At 37.0% G+C, this 24388-nt stretch overlaps 1 protein-coding gene across 13 annotated transcripts in view; it reads right to left on the bottom strand.

The window, feature by feature from the left end:
* Positions 1 to 6439: 6439 nt before the first annotated feature.
* Positions 6440 to 24388, bottom strand: part of POSTN (periostin) — a 32860-nt gene continuing 14911 nt past the window's right edge. Inside the window, exons 13-24 of one of the 13 annotated variants that reach the window (XM_027674476.1) lie at positions 22535 to 22665; positions 22186 to 22288; positions 21797 to 21864; positions 21173 to 21218; positions 17877 to 17924; positions 14639 to 14734; positions 13931 to 14020; positions 12884 to 12961; positions 12386 to 12466; positions 10175 to 10261; positions 8136 to 8177; positions 6440 to 7653 (exon numbers count right to left, since the gene is read on the bottom strand). In XM_027674476.1, coding sequence (XP_027530277.1) covers positions 7616 to 7653; positions 8136 to 8177; positions 10175 to 10261; positions 12386 to 12466; positions 12884 to 12961; positions 13931 to 14020; positions 14639 to 14734; positions 17877 to 17924; positions 21173 to 21218; positions 21797 to 21864; positions 22186 to 22288; positions 22535 to 22665 — 908 coding nt within the window. In that variant the 3' untranslated portion in view covers positions 6440 to 7615. The remainder of the gene's footprint in view (positions 7654 to 8135; positions 8178 to 10174; positions 10262 to 12385; positions 12467 to 12883; positions 12962 to 13930; positions 14021 to 14638; positions 14735 to 17876; positions 17925 to 21172; positions 21219 to 21796; positions 21865 to 22185; positions 22289 to 22534; positions 22666 to 24388) is intronic. The other 12 variants (XM_027674478.1, XM_027674479.1, XM_027674480.1 and 9 more) reach the window with 12 other exon arrangements.

Genomic DNA, 24388 nt, shown 5'->3' with positions numbered 1-24388 from the left:
CTGTTACATTAACAGAGATGTTTATCCCTGTGTGGTGGTTTGAAACTCCCAAGGATCCAATTTTTAAGTTCAAGCCCCCCTCCCACAGTCTGCCCCTGTGAGAGGGTTTAGTGATGGTATGGACTTGATATCTTTTTCACTTCATGTGGAGAGTTTTCAGACAAAACACAACCATTCGTTATTGGGGGAAGGGAAAAATATTTACAAAGGTTTATTTACTTACACCTATATATATATATATTTACATTGAATTAAATTCCTCTTTTCCTTCAATAAAAATCCAAGAAGGAAAGAGAAAAGTCTTTCTGCCACTGCACAGGCCACAGTTCCTTCGTTTCAGTTTTTGTGGCACTGGTTAGTGTCCTTCATTTTCCTAAGGCAGCAGATTTAAGTATGGCAGTCAGGATTTTGGTTCTTACTTTGTGGAAATTCCAACCCCGAACCCAAGCCTTTGGGGGATTTCCTTGTAGATCTTCACTCCTCTTGGGGTAGAACATTGAAGGCAGCTTTCAGTTCAGTCTTACCAAAGCTCCTTTGCTCTGTCTCAGCTCGCTAGCACGATACAAGCAGCAGCAGCAGAGGGCACGGCCACCTCCCCCGTGTTCCATCCTGGCTCAGCTCTCAGGACGACTCCGGGTTTCTCGGCTCCTCTGTCTCACTCTAGCTGCTGCTGCATTTTGGGACTCCCTAAAGGTTTGGAAGTCCACCCCTCCTCTTCAACAGGTCTCTGAGTTTTGGGAAATTAATACAGTCTTACCCCAAACCAGCTCTGTTGAGTTTTCCTCTGTTTCGTTGCCAGCTCTCCCTCCTGCAGGAACATCTCTGCGTCCTTCAGCCAACTTCATGTTATCTTGTTGCTACTGGCTATCTTTTTGGCTTTCAGCCATCGCTGTCTCTGTTCAGGGCTGCTCCGCTGCCGCTTTCAATGTTTTCTGCTGCTGCTGACAGTAAGGAAATTCTCCCACCTCTTGATTACAGGACCCGGTCCAGCTTTGACACTACACCGGGTCTCCCGTAGCCTCAGCTGGGGCTGGGGGCTCTTGGCCCCCAGAGGGGGCTCACTGGCCCCCTGCTTCCTCGTGGTTCAGATCATGGCTACCAACCTACTAAAACTACCTCACCACCTTCTCTTCCGTTGCTGTGGGTATGTAATTTCCGTAGGGCGCATATGAACCTTTGATTGGTCTAGTATTATCAGTGGGGCAAACCATTACTGCCCCAGAGAAAAGGTTTTTCAAACCACCACACCCTGGTATAGCTAAAACGATTGCCATTTCTGCTGAAGGACTACTTGCTGGAATGTGTCTGCCTAGTTTGATGGTAGTTAAGCCAGAAAGGGGAGTGAAATATGGGAAAGTGGCTCTGAGAAGGGTGTGAGAGAATGACTGTGGGAAGGTACCGCTCATCTGGGTAAAGCATTATGAACTGTAGTAGTGGGGAACAATCCAGCCTTGGCAAGTAGACTGATAACATGATCTAATAAGACTTTTCCATCTGCAATGTCTCTTGATCTGTAGCTGGAGAAATAATAAATACACATTTGATATACAGCTGTTTTGTTCCAGACTTGCTTCTGTTTGGATTGTGGCATGACATCTCTCTGGCTTCTGTTTTTAGAGTCCTTTCTGAGGACTGGAGGAGGAGGAGAGTACATATTCAGGTATTGTCCTGACAGAGTTAGGGCAGATATTTACACACGTGAAGATCCATTGTCTTGGAAATGCTTCTGGGGCTCCTGCAGAGTTGTAGAGGAGGTGTGTGCCTTACAGTGGTCACACGCAATATTGCTGAGGTCTTGGCACTATGGGATACACCTTTCCAAAGACAATCTCATCCATATCCAATTTCATATGAAAATTCAAAAGAAAAAACCCAAACCATCAGCAATATATTTCTTATTTTAAAGAAGTTGTTTGCCAGGATTCCCCTTAAAAAATTGTGCTTACTGTATTTCCTGTCTCTCACCAGTCGAGATCCAGAAATGAGTTATCCTTCTGCCCTCTTTGGAAAGAACACACTTTCCCAATTACATCACATCTGCTTTTTTTTTTTCTAGAGTTGTAACAAGGGGGCTCACAGCCTCCCTCACCACTGTATCTGTATTTTCCACTGCCACACAGTCACTTTGTAATCATGGTTTTCACAGATGTATTGCTAAGTCCACCAGACAAAAGGATCTAGGTGTCTGTAGACAGATGGATCTCTTCTTGCCATTGAGAACTGTGGGGTCTGGATTTGCTATAGCCATGGTGATAGAGTGACAGAGTGACAGGCAGGTACCTGAATTCTGGGGGATTGCAGGGACACTGATGACCTTAAATGGTCATTTTCACTACAGCCAACAACCTGGAGAGACTAGGGTAAACTTCTGCAAATCATAGAATCAGACAGATTGGAAAGGATCTGTGAGATCATCAAGTCCAACCCTTGATCCACTACCACTGTGGTCACTAGATCATGGCACTAAGTCCCACACCCAGTCTCATCTTAAAAACCTCCAGGGACAGAGAATCCACCATGCCTCAAGTTACTCCTGTTTATGCCCCTGAAAACCTTCCTGTCTCTTGCCAGTAGTTTTGCATTGATGTAATTCTCTCAATTAACAAACATGCTGTTTTAATACTGTCTAACATTAGAGTCACATCACATGGTTTCAATGTGGTCCTGACTCAGGCCACATCTTCCATTGGTGGGAAATACAGCTGTTGTAAAAACTGTTAAGTATTTCACTGAGAAAAAAAATAAAACACAATTGGACTAGCAAATAGAGGGGTAAATGCCTGTAATCCAACTGAGACATGATTAAAACAGCCCTAAAAAGTATCAAGAGGAGTTATAACGAAATGAATGAATATAAAGCAGGCCTGCAGAAAACAGTACTCCTCATAGCTTAAACATCCGACACACCATGACCAGCAGCATCTTTCATTTCATAGAGGTATATCCCTCAGGAATTTTGCAGATGACACAAAGCTGAGCAGTACAGCTGACACAACAGAAGAGTGGGATGCCATACAGGCGGACCTGGACAAACTTGAGAAGTGGGGCCACAAAACCCTCATGAGATTCAACAAATCCAAATGCAAGTGGGTGCACCTGGGTTGGGCCATCACAGATACTGACTGGGAGATGAACTCATTGAGAGAAGCCCTGCAGAGAAGGACTTGGGGGTTTGGTGGATGAAAAGTTTGACATGACTTGGAAATGTGCAGTTGCAGCCCAGAAAGCCAACCACATCCTGGGCTGCATCTAAAGAAACATGGCCGAGAAAATAAAATGCAGGGGCACTAGGTGGTGAAAGAAGCTGAGGACAAAGTGCTGTGTAGTGTGGATGCAGACTGCATGTGCCACTGGATCAAATACACAAGCAAAATCTCTAGTTCTGTTTTTATTTAGCAGTATAGATATGAAAAATAAAATCAAAAATCAAGACATTTGAGCAGGAAAGAGATGCATCAGATCAGAAAGGGAAGCAAGAATATAACCCAACACATGAGGATGGGCAATTTTTATGATTCAAAGTGTAAGTGCAGATGCCATTCCTCTGAGTTGCACAGTCTATTATAGAGGTTACTTTTGTTTAACAAGGAAGAAAGCCATAAAAGAAAATTTAACCTCCGTGGTATTTAAAGGATACTAGTTAAAACAGCAAGAAAAGAAGCATTTAAATCTTGTACGACATTAGGAATAAATTAGCATGGTTGTAAAGGAAACTGAAAAGCTCTCCTGAACAGAAATTACTTCTACCTCTCAGTCAAACACATGCTGGGCTCCTAATGATATAATGTCATCCTGATCCTAATTACTTTTACCATGCAAAATTATTCTCCTCCCCACATAGAATCTGTAGCTAATTTTCCTCCTTTGTGACAGCTGTTAAACACAAAACCCATGAATGTTTTAATTAGTGTTGGTAAAAAAAATAAAAATATACTGAAGCTAATTTTTTTTAATGTATGTTAAAAATAGATTATTGCTATACTGAAAAAAAACCCTTGGCAAATATGACAAGCTTCCATTTCCTTGAAATTCTATAAAAACATACATTTGGAGAAAGAGGACACAAAGGAGGAAAGGGAATCTTTGATATTTTTGCACTTGGGGTTTATGAAAAAGAGAAGTGGAGGCAAAGCTTCATTTAATTATTGAACATGAAGTCCTATGCCACCATGAATGTCTAAAAGTCTTTCTACATCCCACACGGTTCAGTAATGCATCTCATGCTATCAGTGGGAATTCTGCAGCTCAGTATTCAAAAATCAGGTATTCTTTCATTTGAACTATGCTTAGGCTTTGGTATCCCTACTCAGACCCTCCACCTGGGATTGGCGTTAAACAGTCCTGAGCTTCAGAAAGTAAAATAATTAATCACAATATGCATTTATCTCTCAGGACTGCTGCCTCCACCAATTATCTTACTAGAATACTTTGTAGACAAAAAGTGGAATTCATTCATTCGGTATTGCTATTCTAGATATTTGAGAGATGAACAACATGAAAGGACATACTAGCTTTAGATTGAAGATGGTCACTTACATAGCACGTTTTCATGTGTAAAAATGGAAATGGTAAAACAAATCCTTCCTGACATTGTTTCAGATTTCACACCATTGTCTTTATGAAGGAATAAAACTATTGATTTTATTTTACTGAGTAGTTTTTAATAGCTATTTCTGCAAAAGAAATAAGAATCTTGCATGCAAGAAATGTGATTTGAAAACTTAAAACTCACTGAACATTATTCATCGAACAGAGACCTACTACAGCGTAGGAGGAGACCCTCTCTGAGCTTGCCACCCTAGCGCCCCTTCTTATGCAATGAATGTTTGGACAGTCTAAGTTACAATCCTTCTACTCCGGAGCAGAATGTAGACGACACAGATGATGAATTTTATTTTTAAAATATATTATTGCTTCTTTCCAAAGAGATGGTGATGTACCTTGTCCCTCCTGAAGCAGCAATTCTGCTCAGCTCCTCCACTTGGCTAAGGAGATGAGCACCTACAGCTGTGGCAGGGAAGCACATACAAGCTCTTACCCAATCTCTATCTTTTTTAAGGCAGAAAGGCTATTTCAGGTTACATATGGGTAAAACACCGAAAACGGGAAATTAGGGAGAGGAATAGAAGCAGAAGAAAGTTGGCTGGACGCAGACTGGTGTTGTACACACCACTTATACCAGGTAATAAAGGTTGAAGATGTCCCTGCCCATGGCAGGGGGTGGGAATGAGGTCCATTCCAACCCAAACCATTCTATGATTCTATGATTTATTGTATACATATTGGTCTGCACCTCAGCTTTATCTGAAAAACTCTTTGTGGAAACCTTCGCTCATTAATCACAACCCTGGAAATATTTTTTTTACTTACTTTTTTGACTTTAATTTTTTTTCCCTAGTGTTTCCTTAGTTTTGTGATTGAATTATTTCAGTGACACTGAAAAGGAGTTCATTGCTGTGACAATTTCAACATCCTTGTCCATCAACCCAGGGTTGTTACCATGATAGTATCCATTTGTTGACTGTCCTATTGGAAGATTTTCTGTTCCAGCAATCCATGGATGAACCCTATAGCTTTGGGGTATGAACTAAATTTTAATTTCCTAGAACATTATGATTCGCTTTCTCTCATGTGTATCAATGCAGATATACCTCAATATCCTTTGTTCCTCCTTTCCTGCTGTGTCATTACTTATATGGCACAGGTTAAATGAACGGAGATGGAAGCACTGTTGTTATGAGTCTGAAAATTACAGTCAATAAAGGCCTTGATAATGAAGAACACAGATGAAGAATTTATTGTATGGTGATATTTAAAGATGAAGTTATTACCATTCCATTTTTTCCCCCATCTCCTACTCTTTTTTGAGGAGAGAACGCAACCACATTTGTTTCCTAACAAAATTGCTGTCCTTTCAAGTCTTACTTGACTGATAGGTCATGGTGGCACAGCAGTGAAGAAAGAAATTTAAAGCCAATTACTTAATGACAATCCAAGGCCTCAGGGAAAGGTGACAACTTCAGTTCACCTTCTAGATAGACCTAAAAGCTCTCATTCTCAGGCAAAAGCTATCTAGCCCTAGCCAGGGCTAAAAGCTTTTCTTCCACTAAAGCACTATGATGGTAGATACTGAGGGCACCTTAGTGACATAGTCTGACAGCCCAATAAGGCTACACAACTTATCAATCCAGTGCTCAGATAGCTGTGTCATTCTGGGAACTGTGCTTGTGCTATGTCATTATGGAATTAGGGAAGGTTTTTAATTGTTTAAGGGGTGTGATGAAGCTTAAGTGCGTTAGCATGTGGTAAGTGAGAAAGTGAAGCATCAGTTTGCTTCTGTGAAAGCATATTTTCAAACTCTAAATTACAATAAAAATCTAAAGAATATTTAGAATTTGCTTTACTGTTAAAAAATATTTACAAATGAAAGCAAGCAGAGTTCAGGCAAATTCTTTATTAACGATTTGTTTCAAAACAGAAGTAGAAAAGCACAATAGGTAACACCTTTGAAACTTTGGTCTGCAAAATTAAGGAACTTTGAATGTTTTTTCTACTCCATGAATAATTTTTCTTTTGTTAATAAAGGCAAACAAATCTTATGAGTACAAAACTAGAATTATAAAATTGACATAATTTACAGACAATTCCACATTAGCACCAGATATTAGCAAAACATGTTTTGATACAAAAGCTTTCAGACCTAGCCTCATTTTTGTAAGACTTTTTTGCATACTGAGTGAAGCATTTGCATGCATTTTATTTATTCCTTTTATAATCTGCTTTAATAATCAAAAGACACATTTAGGGAAAAGTGGAAAAACACTTAAGAATCTCAGTATATGTATTAGTATAGGATTCCTTTAAAGGAAATGGTTTTTCTTATAAATCAAGAAGTCGACATGGTCTCAAAAACATATCAAGAAGCTCATAGTGTTTGCTTTTTCTCCTTTTTTTAAGAGCTTCCATTATCCTTGTTACTAAAAGGCAATGTAGGACAAAACAAAAGATACATTTAATATAAGGCATATTTGTTTGCTTAGAAAAGGTAATGTTACTGGTGTCATTATGACTTTAAGCACATGATGAATTTTGACTTATAAAAAGCATAAAATACTACTGAACCAAAAGTGCTATGTTAACATCTCATATTTCCTCAGATTACTCTAAAAGTCACCTGAGGTGATTTTTTTCCTAGAAATTATCTAATTTCATTTAAATTTCTTATTTAGTGGAAATAATAATAATAAAAAAATACACTCTGTATTGTTCCCTGCTCTTTTGTAATCCAATCCTTCAAACACTTGCTAGACAGCATAAGAAGGAATCCTGGTTCTATAGAAGTTGATGGCTTTCAGCCATTCCAGGATTTGACCCTGCATAGTGCTTTGCATTAAGAGCAGTTAAAGCACCTCCAATGGACTACTTCCAGTGAGCACTTTGCTGGCAGTGAGTATCTGCATCTTCACATCTTTTTGTGGATTCATGGTTCAGTTTACATTATGTTATCAAAACAATGTCATTTTCTAATGATCTCATTTTTTATAAAAGCGTTCCTCATCCTCACAAAGACCATGTTGTTAATTTGTAATTCTGTGGATTCTGTCTTGGAAAGCTTTTAGGAATAAGCTAGTCTTGTCCTCCTTCTTGCTCCCCCTGCCAAAAATGGAAACAGAGCCTTAGTTATTACCTATAATTATATATAATATGGTTAAACTATATATTGTATTTACTTGGGAAATAGACAGGAAGAGGAAAGATGAAACCTTATGCTGAACATTTCACTCTTGTTCTGGCTAGGAAATTAAAATGATCTCTCACTTTCTTCACTAATCAAAATAACATAGAATCTGTGAGTTATAAATCCCATGGTGGGGAATTCCAGAGTGCCATCTGACTCCAGAGTCAGATCTCACTTTGATGGCTTTATTCTCGTCTGAAACACAGTTTGACTAAAGCACATAATCTAAGTTGTTTTCAGATATAAGAAAAAAACCCTAGAAACCAAATAGTTAAAAATACCAAGTATTGCTATTTTTTAAAAAAAGTGGAAATGCAACTCTTTCCTTTTGAACTCTGTATTCTTAGGAGCATATAATATACATGCTATAATGTTTAAATATATGTTTTGCTTTTACCTTGTGTCCTCCTGCTTGGTTGTGCTCTCTGTACAGGTGCTTCTAGAAAACAGAAATATTGCAGTCAGAAGTTATTTGTTTGAGCCTGTGAATTAAAACTCATTATAAATGACGGAAACCCATCACTGCCTTTCAAAGTTTGTTGTTTAAGGTTTTCAGTAAATTAAAAATTTTGTCCCATAGCATGTTGACTTGGTCACCTGAAACATGAATGCTTATAATACAATTCACACATTTTTGTCGTGCAGTCATACATTACATCTTAACAACATCCACACTGATCTTCTACAGATGGTCACATGATGTAGGCAGGTGTCAGGATGTTTTGCCTATGCTCTTCATTCAGCAAACATCGTCTGACACTGTCAGCGAGGTACAAGCTCAGGTTACTGCGCAACCCAGTTTCAGACTTTGGTAGCAGATGTCCAGGTCTGCTGCATAGACATTATTCAAGGAATTATTTATAAGTCATTTGCTTGAAACTCAACCATCACAAGACATTGGCCACATTTCCAGCTGTGTTTGTAACTTCATTGTGAGTCCACAGTATGATTTCACATTTAGAGATCAGTTAATTTTCTCAGACTTCTGTTTTAAAAGTTAGAGCAGAGCAAGGACTATTGAATAGGTATCGCCCTTATTAGCAGGTACATCCATTTTCCAAAATACTGACTCAGTGAAACTATGGAAACTTCTTCCTCTTTCTCATCAAACCTTGAAACTTTTTTTTAAACTAGATGTCTCCTCACTGGGAGGAAAAACATTTGAAAAACATGAGAGATAATTCTTCTATTACTGTCACAAAAATGTTACTGAGGTATTTTTCTTCATTTACAACCATGAAGTATTGTACTTAACAGACTGCAGTCAGTGGTCTTTTCATCTTGAGTTGTCTTTTCATACTATGCATAAATTCATAGCCCTGAGATACAGGCTTGACCTCATTACTGCTGAGGACAAACACTGGGCATCTGCACCACTATGACAGAAAATTTCAAGCACTGCACTGCCCTGTCAAGGACAGAATATGGTTCATCCATAATATGCTTTCCATACTTATGTGCTCTCCATATAATTATGCTGTCAGATAAGCCTCATATTTGAAGATCACATCTGTCTTTCATTTTCAGGCAATAGCAGACTTTCCAGCATGCCTTGTACTACTCAACACTGAAGCTATAAGACACTATGGTATACCTTCAGTATTTGGTACAGACTTCAAAATTAAAAAAGTAGAAACATATTTATTTAATTTCATTCTCCAAAAGGCATAATATTTTTTCCTATGAATTTAGTTCAAAGACTGACAGAATAATTTATTCTGCATTATTAAAGTTAGGATTAGAAAAGAACATACATACAAATAGAAAAGAAACCCTAAAGAAGTTACTTCTTAACTTTGAACAAAGATCTTTAAACTACGATTTTTAAACTTGAAGAACAAATTCCTGGTATAAAGCCAGGCTGAATTGCATATGGCTCCTTCTGGACCTTGACACCATTCATGCTCATCAAACCCAGGAGCTTCCTTCAGTTGAAAACAGGATTAAGGTAGAGAAATTCTGAGACCCTGTGAGACATTTGCTCAGCCCAGAGGTTATATTCCCTCCACCCTACCCGCCCCTTCACAACACTGAGAAACCCTCACAGTAACAATCACATTAACACTGAGAAGAAACAACTCAAATTAAAAGCAACTCACGTGGTCTTCTTCTGTGTGTGTTGCTTAAAGAAAAGTCAATTCTTATGGCACATGTTCTTTCAAATATTTTACCTAAGCATTGTGGTTAGACATTTCCTCTTGGTCTACTATGCTTGCCAAATCTTCTAGTCACTTTTAGCCACAAGATAAGCCTCAACATTTTTCACTGCAATGCCAGAGAAAGAATTCTTTTCCAAAATAATTATAAAAATCTTCTTGCTAGAACACTGGCTTCAGACCTAGTAATTTTTGTGAATAGACACTGTAAAACCTCACCTGGAATGATCACTTTAGACAAAGCAGGTCTTAGTGATACTGGATTTTTAGACAAACTAACCTTCCAGATGAACTTTCTTGATTTCTCTCTCGATAATCTGTGGCTCTCCCTCAATTACTTTAGTAACCTTGGTGTACTCAGTTCCAGCTACAGTAAGCATCAAAAACAAACGAGTTAAATCTGGCAGAGCATTTTTCCAGATGCAAGGAACCTTCAGTGGAAACAATCTCATTTTAGGGTGTAGGTGTTGCAGGCTACCATGCTATTAATGCCGTAAGGCATGTTAGTCTGGGGCTGAGTCATTCGTTGCAGTCTTGGTTTAAAGTTTTGTTTCACCAAAGACTGCTGATTATGATAAGCAGTGCTGCATATTTTATGAGCAGAATTAAAGCCCATATGAAATCATTCTTTTATTTAGACAGTAGTAATACATTTGTTTGTGACTGTACTCAAATTTAAATAATTAAGATATTTTCAGTAAAACATAAGTAATTTTATCTAGACAAGAGGGCCAAAAGCATTATCACCATTATCACCAACAACCCTGAAGCTGCATGTGTATCTGCTTTTATTGGCTAAACACATGGTAAGGTATTATCATGGTAGCCAAGGGTAGCTGACTGGATAAATCATGGAAGAGATAGAGAAAAATCAAATTAAAGCAAGAGACAAATTTGCCCATTTGGTCCATTCTGTAAAGCAGGATGCTTATGCAAACTAACATATAATAGCAAGGAAAAATAGCAAGAATTCAAGAGACAATATTGTCTTTTTCTAATTTCCTAGAGAGAAACTATTTATCTCTTTTCCATACACCTATAGGGTCACAGAAAGATGTATCTCTACAGATTATGTCTATTAAATTGTATGATTGCAATTACAGTTATAATTGTTAGATTCTGCCATCAGACCTGTTAATTTTGAAAAGTTCTACAGATAAAGTTTGATCCTGCTTCATTATTGCCTGGTTTACACCAATAGAACAGTATATGGAGGAATTTTCTAGCAGTAATTTTTCATTTCCAACTTTTATTTTAAGTATTCAATCCTGAAATAGGCATCACCAGAAAGAAAATCTTTTCACATAGCTGGGACACTTAAAATAAGATGAAAAACCTTATGGAAGCTTTTATTTCTCTCCAGTGATTATAGGCAAATCCTGGATAGTTCTATAAAACTAAGATTTAGGTGTTTAAAACAGAACAAGAAATTACAGTCAACAGGATTCATAGACATATCTTGGCTTTTTTCTAAGGCTAACTGTGTTATCAATTAACATGGTTTTGCTTGGTGGAAACCTGTTCAGTTGTTCATCATGAAATTTTTTATTTAACTGAAATTTAAGTCACATCCACAGCATGGTGCTTTTGAAGGACTATAAGGTTTCGTTCAGTGAACATACAGCTGGCTGTAAGCTATTTTACTGATATACAACTTTGTAACTTAATAAAAAGTGAACATAATATGAAGTGGATTCAGTTAATTTATGTCAAGAAAAACATCCATTTTTGATCTTCTGACTCAGGTTTATACCAACATTTACAAAAAAACCGACATCACTTGAATTCTTTTTTTTTTATTCCCCATTGCTATTATAGATAGTTCTTCTAATCTACATTAGGCAGAGAACATTCCAAATTCATAGATAAAGATTAATTTCATAAGCAGAAATTCTTTTAACAGTTTTCTACAGCTACTGGTTATATATTGCCAGAATTGTTAGAATTAAGAGAGCAAGAAGGAAAGAAAACCATTCCCTGGAATGCTATATTTGAAGAGAATTAAAGTTAATGTCTGAATATCCATCACCTGTAAGCATTGAAAGAAGGATGCTAAGCATGCCTTTAATTATTAACTTGAGGGCAATGAACATTCATTTTTAAAGAACTGATGAGTAAAATTAATTTGGCCTGTTACAATGCTTTCCAGTTCATAAATATTTTCCACAGATTAAAATTTGCTGAAAAAAAAAAAAGTGGAATAAATCTTCATTGCTCCCCTGAGTTTTAATTAGGTAACTTTTTAAAGACTGGAAAAATCCAGATAATTTTTTTCCATGACCAATACCATTAAAAAAAAATTAATTGAAATTTGGTACTTATTTCCATTTCAGAGATATTTGGTACTTAATATATAATATTCTATTTTTTCTCTCATTAAAATTACACCTTGACTAGGTCAGTCTTTAAAATGTTGAGATCAATATATCCAAGAGGGGTTTCAGTTATCATTACCTGTTGCAAAAAGGTTAGTTATAATACACTGAATTACCTCCCTGCAGAAGTCTTTTGATTTCTTCATCTTCCAGTAAATGACCATCACCTTCAATAAATTTGGTCACCTTGGTAACCTCTGATAGGATACAGGTTATGGCAAAAAAATTGATTTACAGAAAACATTTGACAATTCTACCAAGAGTATATCACTGAATTAATCCTATCATGGCATTGTGCTGAATTACAAAATTCATCTGTTATGACATCAAATTCCACACAAACACTGAAAACATCATATTTTACGATAAACATAGCATGCCATATATAAGACTCTGGAAGCCTGAGTTCTGGAGCTGACTGAAATGTGAAGATCAGGGACTCAAACCAGAATGTTATATTTGGACATTTCTGAGGTTGTAAGGTTAATCTCTGGGTAAGATTTTGCAGCATATGAGCATCATTTCTTAAAACATAGAATATCCATTCAGTAATTACTTAATATATATAATAAATATATATATATTAAAAAAGGAAAGAAAACAAGAATACTAACCTTCTTCAAGGAATTTCTTTAACTTCTCTTCATTGTCTGAACCACCTGCAGTAATTCTGGTATATTTTATTTCAGGACCTGGAAAAAGATTTTTAAGATAGTGGCTTTAATCACATATAAAAGGATTGTCCTTTAAGTTATTATTTCCTAATTAATACATATGGTGCTTCCATGGTTAAAATGATGTAATCTGCTTATATGAAAACTTTATCTTTCATCATGTTCTAAATTAAGACTTTCAGCTAAGTCAATATGTTGCTATAACAGTGTCTTTTCCTTACAAGTGCTCTGGCAGACAGAATTTTAATTACAGTGTTCAAACTGATATTTAACCAGGGGAATCAAAAAGTGTCAACAGAGAATTATACATACCTTGTTCTATGCTTAAATATGCCTCACTTCATCTATCAATTTCTAATATTCTTAAAGAAATCTCTCTTTAGTAGGTAAAATAGAATTGAAATTGGTTATAGACTTTGAGAGTTACTCTCTGAGAAAACCAAGGGACGCAGATGCACATTAATTTTATCTTACATTAGCTGAATAAAAATGTTTAACTTGTTGACGTGAGATCAAGTCCCCACCTTAGAGAGAAACAGAGAATATGTTTTTCTAAAATGACTGTCAAAAGAGTCTAGGATGATATGCAAAAGTAGATATCTACCCACTGAACATCTACCTTTGGCCAAACAAAATCCTGGAGATATAGAACCAAAAGTTCAGAAAAAAATAAAAGACTTCCTTCTAAAGCAAGCCATGCAATAAGAGCCATCTCATTCTGAAATGGTAGCGAGAAGCTTGTAAGAGCAGACACTGAGCAAATATATGGAAATAGTTTTGCATACTGTTAAAATATTTTGTCATTTCTGAATACGTGTGTGTAGGGCACACCGCCAGATTTTCAGCCATACACAGATAATGGGAAGCATTGGGGAAAATACATCTATCCAGGAAATGCAGTTTAAGCATTAGGAGAGAACTTAAGATGTGTTACTTCTGTATGTAATGTTGAACTTTGCTATGAATTAATAGCTTAGCATAATTTACCTTGAATAATTCTTTCTTCTGTTACTTTTTTCTCTGTCACTTCTACAGGTCGTCCATCTATGATTTTGGTGTATGTTTTAATAATTGGTTCTACAAGGATTTTTAAATTGAAGACATTAATCAAGTGATGAACTTTCAAGGGCTCTTTTTGACATGTGGAAACTGATCAAAGTACACAAGGAAATACCATAGCATATTTTATGAAAAATACAAATGTTCCGAGGAGACCAGAAACTAATTTTTCTCAAAACTTAGGAGAGCCACATGATTTTTTTTCCTTTAAAACCATTCTAGATGTGAACGTCTCAATACCCCTAGCAAAGCAGAAAGCAAAGTTTACCTCTCTATCTGATAAAATTGTCTTTCTATCACAGAATCACATACTACATTTTTGATTGCAGGACAATAACCAGCAAATAATTCTTAATTGAGACAGATATTATGTCAGCATGCAGAGTACTTCTAACACTGTCTTGACTGTAGCTATGGAACACAGTTAGGCAAAAAAAGCCCAATTTCTTGGAAAGCACAAGAAGTAAGAATTAAATGATGCAATAAAATTACAATGCAGTCACAAAGATCTTATTAAAAACAGAACATCTGTCTAACGTGTCACATGTGTCACCTAGATAAAGTAGAAATTGATGGGAAATAGTAAATGTTTTAAATTTTAACTAATACAAACTGAATTGCTGAAAGCATACCAACCTCCATGAATCACTTTAGTTATTGTCTCCCCTTCCCTGACTATTTTGAACTCAGGTTCCCCTTCAATTAATTTAGTTATCTGTGTGATAGATGGGTCTGTGACACAGAAAGAAAACAACATGTTACAAATAGTCATAAAATATTTATAGTATCTCATGGGGCTGAGATGAAGCTTGCATTTTCTCCTCCTACCCTAAATAAACCAGATTATTGTAATAGAGAATTTAAATCTGAGAAGTCTTTTGTGGCAATACTGTACAATCTTGTGCTTCTTCACATATGATCTTAAATTTAGATTCTATTGCACACTTACTATTTACATTTTTTTAAATATTTTGTATATCTGATATTTTTAACATTCGTTGACAAGTCTCAGGCAACAAACCAGATCCTCAGCAGCAGAAAGGAAGCCTTTTTCTATATATATTGGTAAGAAGGATACTTTGCAGCTTTGCTGAAATCTTAAAGTGATTGCTGCATTAGTGATCAGCGTGCAAACTGTGCGTTGAAAATGTTTGTGAAGTTATTTCTACTAACGGTGTAAATATCTAAGAGGAAACTAGGTCTTTTAATCAGCATTCATTGGAGCTTCTTTTATTTTTTTGCTTTGAGAATTTTTATGTGTCTTTTTTTTTCTTTGTTTTTAAGCTACCAAAACTTGGACAGTGGTCACTTAACTAAAAAAAACCAAAACCACAAAACCAAAAAAACAAACTTCTGAGATCAACTGGAACAGCTGTAAGGATATTTATCAGTATTAATGGCTATCATTAGCATGGGTGAGGTCATCTTGATTTCAACTGCCAAGACAAACCTCTTAATTTTGTGCAGTTGCTATAGATCACACTGATCCAAATGTATCTCTGTCTGACAGGCTGAAGCAGAAGATACTAAATAAATTAGGAACATACCATAGATGCAGTCAATTAACAGCAATAATATGGTTCTTCTGTAGTGAGTATTATGGAAACTCCTTCCACTTAAGAAGCTGCTGTAACATAAACTTCCTTTACTCCCCATTCAGAGTTAGAAACTTAGCACAGTCCACCTCTTTTACATTCCTTAAAAATCCCTTGGATATCTTCATATGAATTTTTGTACAAGTTGATACTGCATTGATTTTTTTTTTTAATAATTACTGATCAAGATTTAACAACAGCTTTTACATATATATACCAGATGTTGATTGTTGAAAACAGTCAATTCAGGCTAACTAGTATCCTTCAATAGTAACAATCAAAGTATACTTTTTTTTTTTTTTTGCTTTTGCAGCAACAGCAGATGTTTGGATAAATTAGAATTTATAGAAAAATAATTAATTTATTTACTGCAGATGAGAAGATATGATGGGATCATAAAGATTCCCAGTTTTTATAGAGCTCTATTCACCTACTCTGGTTTCTAAATAGCTGAATAAGCCATTGCTTCTTTTATTTTCTAACACATCCGGATGAAAAACATTCATAAATATTTTAAAGAAACTTTCTTAAAGATTCAGCCTCATGCTTCTGTTTTAAACTCAGAGGCATTTTTTTCACGTTGAGACTCCAATAAATACCAATATATGCTGATACAAGTGATGAATATAAATTATGTCAAAGGTATATTTATGAGTGTTTATAAATACTTTTTTATTTTTACATTTCTAAATTACTGTACATTCTCATGTGATTGATACAGCAGATATATGCAAACCAAAAGATGAAGCTATAGCTTTCTATGTTGTCTAATCTAGGAACAATCTTTTGAATTCAATCAATTGGTTTCAATCAGATTTAACTCTTTACATCTCTTTAATCTTTTGCATCCCGTATGTGCCTATGTATGGACAATGGAAGTACAACACAAATAAAAAACACTGACAGGAAAAAGGAGACATCACCCTCTAAACTTGGTGGGGAGAGATGTCATTTTTTTATGGAAATCTCCTTTCCATAGAACTTCCTGGCAAAAATCAACATGCACTTTGCCAGTTTTTATCTACAGAGAGTTAGGGTTTATGTGGTTCTAATGTGAGTTGCTGCTAACTATCACTACTACTAGCAAGCTCAGTGGGGCTTTATTGAGCCTCTATCTGATTCATCACTGGACAGAGAGATCACTCACACAGAGTGTGTCCCAAAGCAGAAACACTGTACTGACAATGAAAAGAAGTAGCCCTTCAGTACTCACTAACTTCTAACATTATTTTTCTCTTAGGTGAAGAAAACTTAGTTCTACATTTGGCTGCAGAAGTGCTCAGACACTTCATTTTTTCTTTAAAAGACAATTTAGTTTCAGTTAACTTTCAACTTCTAAACATAATGTAAATCTACTAAACTATATACTCTGTCTCTGGATTTAACAGAGAGTACTGTACTTTCTGAGAGTGATTCACCCTCATCATAGGAAGATTTCTAAAATGCCTTGGAAGAATTATCATGTGAAATTAATCTATCCATTGTGGATCTGATTTAATGATGGAGACTAGGCAACAAAGATCAGCATATATGGTAGATGGTCTCTAATCCTAAATGGGAGGAAGCAGACAAGCTGCTGAAAATGTAAGTACATGAAATCCTCCCAGAAACACGGATTAAGCAGTCTGGATAAAATTCTTTGCATGACATTTTTAACTGTCTTTCTCAGTTAAGCTCAAACAAATTCCCTTTGAGCATTTTTATTTCATTGGGAAACGATCTCATTAGCTTTAGTTAAGTTATAAATCACAACTGATTTTAGCAGTCCCAGTCCTACATTTTGTTCTTTTCAGTCCCACCACTAAATGGTCATGCTTCTGTCTTCGGAAATTAAAGTTTGGCTAAATATAATTTCCAGGCATCTGACAGATATTGGTAGTTAGAACTGACTGAAAAGTGTAGAAAAATGAACACCTTTTTTTTTCTTCAAAGTATAAGAAACGTGTACTTAATTTTTAAAAATAACTATTTTAATGGGAAAAAAAAGCCCACTAGTAATAAAATAAATGTGTTCAGAAAATTATTTAAAAGTACTTTTAAATGCCCATAGAAAAAGGAGAAAATTCATTTAGGGAGAACAACTGTGGGTAAGTATTTTATACAAAATATTTCAGTCAGTTCTAATTGCAATATATGTATCTTTGCTTTTCCAGCAAAGTGCTTAACGTCCTGAGCTTGATATGTACAAAATGCATCCCGTTAAATAAATATATTCAATATATATTCTGAATATGTGTATGAACATATACAGAAATATATATAACAAGGGTCTCATTTACCTTCCTTTGTGATGATAGGCTGGACGTTGCTTTCAATTATGTTAATTTCTGAAAATATAGAAAATGGAATATACAGTACATTCCATTCTTACAATTTCTTTATGGCAATGATCAGTTGGATTTGGTCTGCTCACAAGGATGTAGATAAAATGATAATTATTAATGGGTGGAAAAGTAACTCAAAAGGATCTCAGTTATAATTATGAAACAATGATGCATGCAAGTACCTGCAGACAGAATCTACCAGCGTGACATTTGCCTTTATGCCTTATGAAACCCACTGGCCACAAGACCTATGTTAATGTATGGTACATAATGGCTTGTAAAATTACCTGCACAAAGATTTGCACAAATCCCTGACATATCTTAAATCTCAGTATTGCCCTATTCTTTTCATTAGGGAGCTGATCTGGTAAACAGAGGAAACCTTCTGGCATTCAGAATTATAGATAGAATGTCATAGAGAATATGCCTGTGGTGCCCTTAGGAGATCAATTTGCCCCTCTACACCTAGGACAGACTCAAGTATTCATCGAATATCCCTTATGGTTATTTAGCTCATATCCATTCACTGGTAGAGAAGTCCTCACTGGTAGAGGTCGCAGCCTTCCTATTCCCATACTCAAGTAAATCAACAGCTACAGCTTTCTTATGTCCAGCACTGACCTCCCTCACTTCATTTTACAAGCATTGCTTTTTGTGCTGCTCTCACTGGCCATGGGAGGTAGAATATCTCAAGTTGGAAGAGACCCATAATGATCAACAAGCCCAACTCCCTTCTCAAAGGACTACCTAAGACTAAACCATGTGACTAAGAGTGTTGTCCAGAAGCTCCTTGAACTCTATCAGGCTTAGTGCTGTGACCACTTTCCTGGGAAGCTTATTCCAGTGACCAAGCAGCCTCTGGGTGAAGAACCTTTTCCTAACGTCCAGTCTGAACTTCCCCTGATGCAGCTTCATTCCATTTCCTTGTGTCCTGTCATTGGTCACCAGAGAGAGGAGACCAGCATGTCCCTGTCTGCTGCCCTCCTTGGAGAAGGTGCAGGCTGCCATGAGGTCATCGGTCAGCAATGAGGTCACCCTTCACCCTTCTCTTATCCAAACTGAACAAGCCAAGTGACCCTGTCCACTAGTTATAAGTCTTGACCTCAAGATCTTTCACCATATTGGTCACTCTCCTCTGGACACTGGGCAGAAGAGCGATATTAACAGTTTGATGCCCTTCTTGTATCGTGGTGCCCAAAACTGTATCAGCGCAGAGCAGTGCGGGACAATCCCCTCCCTAGACCGGCTGGAGATGCTGTGCCTGATGCCCCCCAGGACACAGATGGCCCTCCTGGCTGCCAGGGCACTGCTCACTCACATTCAACTTGTTGTCAAGTTAGATTATTCCATTTTTTATTCTGAGAGCTTTTTAACTTCAGTATGTCCATTCTCAACTTATAAAAGCCTAATGTGATGCTTTTTGTGTCTACTGTGAAATGTTAGTAGAAGCCCCCAGAAATTTTTGTCATTTGTCTAAATTCACATTGCTTCACAAGCCAAAGTTTCAGCAGAATCTTTGTCTTCTAAGTTTGTTTCAACAGGTTCTACTTTCTATGAAGAAACTAAACGCAACACTGAAAAAAGGCTGCAAGAGAGAAAAAAGGGATCCTTTTTTATATTTACTCCCTAAAGAGAAAATAATCAGAACAACTGTCTCCCATACAAGCATCACACTTGCACATCTGGGAAACAGGTGGAACCCATACACTCTGTCCCTCTGGAAGTATTTATGAAAAAAGAAGGATCTCAGTGCACAGTTTGGTCAATCATAGCATCATAGAATCAACCAGGTTGGAAAGGACCTCTGAGATCATCAAGTCCAACCCTTGATCCACAACCACCGTGGTTACTAGACCATGGCACTAAGTGCCACATCCAGTCTCATCTTAAAAACCTCCAGGGACAGAGAATCCACCACTTCCCCTGGTAGCCCATTCCAATGTCTGATTACCCTCTCTGTAAAGAATTTCTTCCTAATACCTAACCTAAACCTCCCCTGGCAGAGCTTAAGACCATGCCCTCTTGTCTTACTGATAGTTGCCTGGGAGAAGAGACCAACCCCCACCTGGCTACAACCTCCTTTTCAGGTAGTTGTAGAGAGTGATGAGGTCTCCCCTGAGAGAGACCCTCAGCCTCTCCTCATAGGACTTGTGCTCCAGTCCCTTCACCAGCCTCGTTGCTCTTCTCTGGACCTGCTCCAGCACCTCAGTATCCTTCCTGAACTGAGGGGCCCAGAACTGGACACAGTACTCCAGGTGTGGCCTCTCCACTGTTGAGTACAGGGGAAGAATCACTTCCCTGGTCCTGCTGGCCACACTATTCCTGATCCAGGCCAGGATGCCATTGGCCTTCTTGGCCACCTGGGTGTGCTGCTGGCTCATGTTCAGCTTCCTGTCAATCCAAACTCCCAGGTCCCTTTCTGCCTGGCTGCTCTCCAGACACTTTGTCCCCAGCCTGTCATGCTGCATGGGGTTGTTGTGGCCAAAGTGCAGGACCCGGCACTTGGCCTTGTTGAACCTCATCCCGTTGGAATCAGACGAGCTCTTCAGTCTGTCCAGGTCCCTCTGAAGAGCCCTCCTGCCTTCCAGCTGATCAACACTCCCCCCTGGCTTAGTGTCATCTACAAATTTGCTGATGGTGGACTCAATCCCCTCATCTAAATCATCAATAAAGATATTAAATAGAACTGGGCTCAATACAGATCCCTGGGGGACACCACTAGTGACCGGCTGCCAACTGGATGCAGCACCGTTCACCACCACTCTCTGGGCCCGGCCCTCCAACCAGTTCCTAACACAGCAGAGAATGGTCCTGTCCAAGCCGTGGGCTGCCAGCTTTTTCAGGAGCATGCTATGGGAGACGATGTCACAATGTTGCATCTTGGAGAGCAAGTACAATGCTAAGTCTTGGAGAGAGAGGCAGTACAACTCTGCTGTGCATCAAACACTGAACCTTGGCTAAAAATTGAAAACCAATCTTTTCCATATGTATCATGCCTACCCCAAAGAGTCTGAACAGCTTACTTCAGGGTTATTTTCCAGTCACACATCTGGAAAGGGAAAAAATACATACAGTCTCACAACAGCCAGAAACATTCTGCTTTGAGTCTTTCTCTTCCTTTGCTTCATCAGCACATCTTACTTTCCAAGAAATTACTTTCTTTTAAAAAGAGATGTACAATTCCAAATTGGAATTGGCAACATTTAAAAAGAATTCTCAAACCCATCTGGAAGTATTTTAAATGAACTTACTGTAAAACGTCAGTGGAATCTCTTTGAAGGTACTGTCACGAACAAACTATAAAAACAGAAAAGCAGTTGTAAAATTTAAGAGAAGTAGCACTTGCATTACAGTTTCCTAGTGAGTGTGGGTAGGATTCACTGCTTCATTGACCTAAAAGTTACGTGGTGCTATTTGTCTGGGTTTTGTCATTCATTGTTGAGGGACAATGTAGTCTTAAGAGCATAGCTGTGATAGATAAGGATGCCTACTTTTCCTCACAGGCTGTTGATGCTGGTGGCTTTAATGACATAAAAATTTAGCCACTCAATACTCTTTCTAAAGAGGAATTGCCTCAAGGATTTAGAAGTGATTTATTTTCCAAGAGTGATAAATTGTACCTGAACCAAAGAGCAGATTAGGCAAGTTCACACCGGACTTATCCAAATGCAAATATTCTACAACTAATTAGCACTGAAAAACATAAATTCTAACTATTGAGTGCAGTGTATGATTTGTGATTATATTTGGGTAATTGGGAGCTATTGAATGTGTTGTCTGCTGAAGAAAGGACTAGAGAATCACTTACGAATTATAATGTACATAGTTTCCCAGATCTTGCCATAAATATGAATGGATAATTACTGAAAGAGTACCTTAATTTGAATGTACTTAATCAACTTCTTCAGGATTGTGAGCAGCTGATCATTTCCAACAGGCAGATCTGACAAAAGAAATAGGCATGTCATGGCTAGGCTTTGCGAATAAAGATTTGGGTATTCTTCCATATCAGTGGAAAAGATAGTCTATGGCTAGTCTTGTCTTCTATATATTTGACTTTCATAGAATTAAAAAAAAAAAGCAAAAAAAAGCCATGGTTTCAAGTGAGGTTCTTCCACAAAATGAGCAGTGAGGTAAGTTTTCTGCTTCATATCCACATAAGAATTTTAGCTTTAAATTAATTAACTTTTTAAAGTTATTTCAGCTACATAACATGTAAATAGATTTAAAGGGTTATGTATAAATTCCATGAAATAATACTCACCTGCTGGATATAGGAGTTTGTCAATGATATGAATTACACCATTCGTTGCCATGAGATCAGATTCTCTTGATTTCAGTTCATTAACCAGAAGAGTGTCATTCACCTGATAAAGGATCAAAAGAGAACCCAAGTAATCAGGGACATTAAAAACAAACAAACAAACAACAACAACAACAAAAACACAAAACCAAACCAAAACAAACAAACAAACAAACAAAACAACAAAAAAACCCACCCAAACCCCACTATAACATTTGGAGAATTACATCCCGCTCCATAATGCCGATAGACATGAAATGTCAAATCCCTATTACAAGGCTGTAGATGGGAGATTTTTTCTATGCTTAACTGTTTTCAAGTAGAGTTTCCCTCCTTGGATGGTTTTAAGAATATTTGTCACACCAGGCTCAAAGCCACTTCCAATGAAAACTCCTTGTGTCAAGTGGTAAAGAAGAATATTCCTGAGAGCATTTTTGTCTCCTATATAAAAACAAAAAAGAAAAGTAGGAATAAAAATTAAATGGTAGGGGATAGTTGTTTTTGGAAATTCTAACAATTCACACAGGCTTGAGCTGGAATTATGCATAATATGAATGATAGTACCATGAACATATACAATTTGAATCTGTTAAAATGGTGGTAAATGGAAATAAGTCACCCATATGACAGAAAAGGCACTCAGAACATAATCATAAAGATCTTATGAGAAACCTTATGCAAAAGAACAGAAAAGCAGTCCATGGAGGAGTTAGAAGTGCTGGTTTTTTCTGTTCTTACAGAGAACAGATGCAGGTTGGAGAAGTTGAGAAAGGGGAAAACCACCCAATTTTAGGGATAATTTCCATTTTTTAAAGTTTGACATTCCTATTTGGGATGAAGAGAAAAAAAATCCGACATTTTCAAGACTGTCTTAAAAAGCAAATGAATCCTAGAGCGCAAGTTAATGTCCTGATAGGGCTCCCTGGTGGTCTGGGTCCATAGAGGTTGAAAGGCATAGAATGGGCTGTAGAAAACCCCATAATGTCCTCAGGAGACAGGGTATCAAGCAGAGCAGCTTTAAAGCACATATGCTTACCATTACATGGAATATGGACCATTTTAAGTTTAATATTAGCATTACCTGCTGATATTGATTGCTATTAGGAGTTTTAGCCTTGATAAAAAAGGAATGGAAATCCTATCTGGTCTTTTTTTTTTCCTAATGTCTCTTTCAGGGAACATTTTCCTTTTTTTTTTTCCTGTGTTTTGCTCTAATCACTGATAGTGCTGCAATTTACTTTATTACCAAAGTGCAATTAAATGATATTTTTCTTCCTAGTAAAATTAGCTGAGATTTTGTGACTGGACCATTCATAGATAGCATCAAGTTACATACAGAGCCTAAACATGGCCACTCCAAAGATGTTTTCACAGACTACCAGATTAACTTTTCTCTACGCCACAATGGTTACTGGTTAAAATAATCTTTGTGTCTTTCTCACAGATTAACAAAGTATTTCTTTATATTCCTTAAAAAATTATATATTTCAAAATTTAATTTTAATGGAGAAAGCAACATAATATCTTAAAAGAACACCAGGATGGAATTCTAGAAATTAAACTGACAAAAAATTAGACATCCTGCTGCAAAAAAATAATCAGGGGCAAGGAAAGTGAAATAAACTGAGTCACAATGATAGGAAAAGATGATACATAAAGCCCCTTGAAAAGCAGAATGGCAAATATTATTTTATTTTTAACTATAAAATTAATCCAAAATGACATTGGTCTTGACTACAACTTCAAGTTGTGAATTGAAGACAAAAACAATGAACCTCATAAATTCAATCTTAGTTAATAAAGTAACTACGTAGTACAATACAAATGGAACAATGGCATTTATCCAGTTGCTTTGGTTCACAGCCTTGTGACACGCTTCATTTCCTTTTATAGCTACCTAATGAGAGTCATCTAGGCTATCTGTTAATTTACTTTTAGTCACTAGAGACACACCACACTAGAAGGCAACTTAGACCACTACCATAACTTTAAATGGTTGAAGAGACAATTTAAATTCCCAGTGCTTCATTAGTGAGTTAAAGGCTGAAAAAGCTGGGGTTGCTTTTTATCAATACTCTGAATAATCAAAGTCTTCCAAGTAATTAAGAATTCATGGGGTTTGGCTCCATGTCTTTAAGCTTTCATCTGAGAAGTACAGGAACAG

The sequence above is a fragment of the Neopelma chrysocephalum genome, unplaced genomic scaffold (genome assembly GCF_003984885.1).
Source record: "Neopelma chrysocephalum unplaced genomic scaffold, ASM398488v2 Primary Assembly neopelma1_25, whole genome shotgun sequence".
Classification (NCBI taxonomy): Eukaryota; Metazoa; Chordata; class Aves; order Passeriformes; family Pipridae; genus Neopelma; species Neopelma chrysocephalum.
Note: the sequence above shows the minus strand (reverse complement) of the source record. Positions and strands in the feature narration are given on the sequence as shown.